Source organism: Rhagoletis pomonella, unplaced genomic scaffold (assembly GCF_013731165.1).
Source record: "Rhagoletis pomonella isolate Grant_MI unplaced genomic scaffold, Rhpom_1.0 Rhpom_scaffold_09346, whole genome shotgun sequence".
NCBI classification, from domain to species: domain Eukaryota; kingdom Metazoa; phylum Arthropoda; class Insecta; order Diptera; family Tephritidae; genus Rhagoletis; species Rhagoletis pomonella.
The window spans coordinates 1-4,279 of NW_023467874.1; the positions used below are offsets into that span (position 1 = coordinate 1).

General features: G+C 47.1%; 1 protein-coding gene across 1 annotated transcript; it reads left to right on the forward strand.

The window, feature by feature from the left end:
• Positions 1–580: 580 nt before the first annotated feature.
• LOC118756225 lies at positions 581–1,717 on the forward strand (the record flags this gene model as incomplete). Its single annotated transcript, XM_036491001.1, has 1 exon — positions 581–1,717. A coding segment is annotated over exon 1 (1,137 nt), but the record flags the coding sequence as incomplete, so codon positions are not given.
• Positions 1,718–4,279: the final 2,562 nt, after the last annotated feature.

Here is a 4,279-nt window from a genome sequence, read left to right on the forward strand (position 1 = left end):
CATAGTACCAGAATCGCAAGGATATGAATCAACTTTTTTAATTGACCCACCCTAATATATACATATGTCCTTCAACAACAGGCCACAAATAAATTTTTTCACCAAGCATTATATGTCATTCATCAGGTATACAGCATAACTGCTACAAGTAGCAAACTATTTTGGGGGTGTTACAAGTGCTTACTTGTTTTTTGTTTCTGCGGCACAATCGATTATAATATCTTCGTTACTTACTTTTCTCTGTAAAGGCAAAATACATGCATATGTACATACATACATACATATATAACTATGCATGTTATGTATGTAACCCCCGCCCGGGGCTAGTAGCCCCTTCCAGCGGAGCGGAATGACCCAACGATCTCCCGTACGTAACACGTTACTGGCCAGACGACCAGCCAGTGACAATACGGATGTCCCGAGTTCAAATAACGTGGAGGATTCTGCAGGGTCACCAGCAGCACGCATAGAAAGCGGAAATGGGGCTGACTCTCAGAGAATCCAATCAATCGAGAACTCTACTGAAAAGTACAACGGCGCCCTCCGCATGATTGGGGAGAAGATTGGGGAACTGAGGAAGATGATGGATAGCCAGAGGCACGTGAATCAGCAAATGAAAAACGTCCTGACCAGCATCTCGAAACTCTTCGAAATCGTTGAGAGTAATGATCCAGAAGGAACCTCAGTTAGTACTTCAGTGAAATCGACTCAAACAGACCGGCCAGTCAAAGGTGATAAAACAGGGAAGAGGTCGGCGAACGAATCCACACCCGAGAACCGCCCACAACCGAAAGATAAACGCATTCGTGTCAACTCACCTCGAGCACAAGCAGAGAAAATTTATCGCCAAACTCGTAGCAGTGATCAACCAGCAACTGCTGACAACGCGGCCCAGAATCCAAAAGGCGATAACCAGTCGCTATGCTCCAACGTTACCACAGCCAACTTAAATATGGAGTGGACTAAGGTGAAACCGAAAAGACGGCCGAGAAAAAAGCCAACCCGCCCGGACGCCATTGTAGTCAAATCCTCTGGAGAGTGTTCTTATGCTGACATTTTGAAAATTGTAAAGAGCGAGGAAAGCCTTAAGGGTTTAAGCGAAACTGTGCGGAAGATCAGGAAAACAGCTAGTGGCGATCTCCTGTTTCAGCTGAATAAGTCTGAGGACGTAAATACTGCGAAACTTCAAGAGGCAGTCGAAGGAGTACTGGCAGGTGAAGCAGAAGTCAGGACCCTAACTGAAATGGTTCATATAGAGATACATGATATCGACGAAGTTACGACAAGCGAAAAGGTGTGCTTAGCTTTAAATGGTCATGGTGGGTCCACTAAAGTGCTAGTATCCGATATCCGGTCGATGCGAAAAGCGTACGGAGGCACACAGACGGCAACCTTACTCCTACCCGAGAGCTTTGCCAATAAGCTAGTAGGCCAAGGTAAAATCAGAATTGGCTGGGTTATCTGCCGAATAAGACATAAAATACAGCCAAAGCGCTGCTACAAATGTTTTGAGTTCGGCCACATATCCAAGGGCTGTCGGAGCAGCGACGATTTTGGCAAATCGTGCTTCAAGTGCGGTCAAACTGGGCATACGGCCAAACTATGCACAAATGCACCACGGTGCTTATTATGCGTAAAACGCGGCAGCAATCCTACCAGCCACCAGGCAGGAGGCAACAAGTGTCCGGTATATCAACTGGCGCTAAGCAAAATAAAGGTATGATGAGACTTTTGCAGCTTAACCTCAACCACTGCCAAGCGGCGCACGACCTCCTGTCGCAAACAATATAAGAGGAAAAAATCGATATTGCGATACTCAGTGAGCCATACAAATCGAAATCGTCTCAGTGCTGGCTTCAGGATCAAAGCGGAAAAGCGGCTCTCTGGTCATGCGGGAACCCAGCTCGCTGGATGCAGGGTGCCGTGTCCGAAAATGGCTTCGTTGGTGCGGATATCGGCAACTTGTACGTATACAGCTGCTACATTGCGCCAAGCATAAGTATACAGGCATTCGAAAATATACTGTTAAATCGAACAATTGATGCTAGAGGCAGGCAGAATGTTCTTATAGCAGGCGACTTCAACGCGTGGGCGCAAGAGTGGGGATGCCGCAGTACAAGCCCAAGAGGGAGAGCTCTTCTGGAGGCTTTCGCTTGTTTGGACGTCGTTTCACTAAACACGGGAACTGAACACACTTTCAGCCGAAACGGTTTTGGGTCAATAATAGACCTGACCTTTATCAGTTCCGGGCTATATAGATTCACTGAATGGAAACATAGCACGTGTTATACGCAAAGTGATCATTTAGCTTTAATTTGCAATATCAACTGCAGACGAGAACTGTCTAAGCGGAATCACAACCCCGGAGTATCGCACGGGTGGAAAACCAGTACTTTCGATCCCGAATCGTTTACGAGCATGCTACCATCCACCGTTTACCAAGGGTCAGCAGACTCCATGGCCGAACACCTAATGGCCGACAATAGCGCAGCTTGCGATGCATCAATGGCCAGGAGAACTTCCTCCACGTATCGTCATGCGGTCTACTGGTGGAACGATAACATAGCGGATCTGCGAAAGAAATGTCTAAGATGTAGGCGAAATGCTCAGAGATCTAGGGAAAGAGACAACTTCGTGGTATTTCGTGCGGCCTATAAGAGTGCACGCGACGCACTAAAGAAAGGAATTAAAGAAAGTAAACGGCAATGCTTCTTAGAGCTCTGCGATGATGCTGAACGGAATCCTTGGGGCTCGGCTTACAAAATTGTCGCAAAAAAGCTGAAAGGCAGAAACATGAACCCGACAAACGCTGCATACCTAAAGTCAGTCGTGGGGACACTATTTCCTGTACAGAGACCGTTAGTGTCCACTATGGATGGCGAGCCGTTGAGTGTCGTTGACCCTGTAACGGAAGAAGAAATCACACTCGCAACATCGAAGGTGGAAGTAAAGAAAGCTCCTGGCCCCGATGGCGTACCCAACATAGCTCTTAAGCTTGCAGTCCACCAGTGCGCTTCCTTATTCCTACAAGTTTTTAATGAGTGTTTCATGAATGGAACTTTCCCTCAAATCTGGAAGAGGCAAAAGCTGGTTTTAATACCTAAGCCAGGTAAACCTCTGGATGATCCCTCAAGTTTTCGGCCTATTTGTCTGCTACACACAGCAGGTAAAATCTTGGAGCATATTATAGCTAAACGTCTCGACAGGGAAGTCCAAGAGAAAGGCGGAATATCGGCAAACCAATTCGGGTTTAGAAAAGGGAAATCCACTGTGAATGCGGTATCAGAAGTCATTAAGTTAGCACGGGATGCAACAAGCGGTACACGGTGGCTGGGAGGAACAAAAGAATACTGCGTCATTGTTACCTTAGACGTAAAGAACGCGTTCAACTCTGCCAACTGGGCTAAAATACTCGATAGACTGGAGAGCATTGGCATTTCTTATTATCTTCGGAGACTAATACGAAGTTATTTCCATTCGTGAGTGTTGTGGTACGAAACGGAGGAGGGCCTGCAACGGGCTGAGATAACAGGTGGCGTTCCACAAGGATCCGTACTAGGCCCCTTGCTATGGAACATTATGTATGATGGAGTTCTCCGTACCGAATTGTCTGAGGGATCATCCATAGTGGGTTTTGCAGACGACATTGCGGTAGTAGTGTCTGCGAAACTGCTTGATGTCATATGCGAAAAGGTAGCATCATCAGTCGGCGTGATTAATAGCTGGTTAAATAGCTTCGGCCTGAAGCTAGCCGAGCAAAAAAACAGAAGCAATACTTATCTAGAGTCGTAAGAAACTAGAGGAGGTAGCGCTAAAAATTGGCGACCTCACCATCACGACGAAACCCACAATTAAATACCTGGGAGTGGTGCTAGACAAGCGCCTTACTTTCAGCGCCCACCTGAGCTATGTGAGAGAGAAAACAGCTTTAACGATCACGGGACTATCGCGAATAATGCTTAATACGCGAGGACCGAAACAGCGCAGGCGTTTACTCGTAGCGAGCGTGGTTAAAAGCCAAATACTGTATGCGGCCCAATTTGGTCAAACGCCGCACAGTGTCCATCATACTTCCGCGGAGTCAACTCAATATACCGTTTATGCGCGCTCCGAGTTTGCAGCGCCTTCAGAACAGTGTCGGACGAAGCAGCTTTCGTAATCGGCAGTATGATACCCGTAGACATACTAGCAAGAGAATCGACGGTCCTTGCATCCACGCGGCGTACTCTAACTCAATTAGACCGACATCAAGCCCGGCAAAGCAGCGTTACGGAGTGGC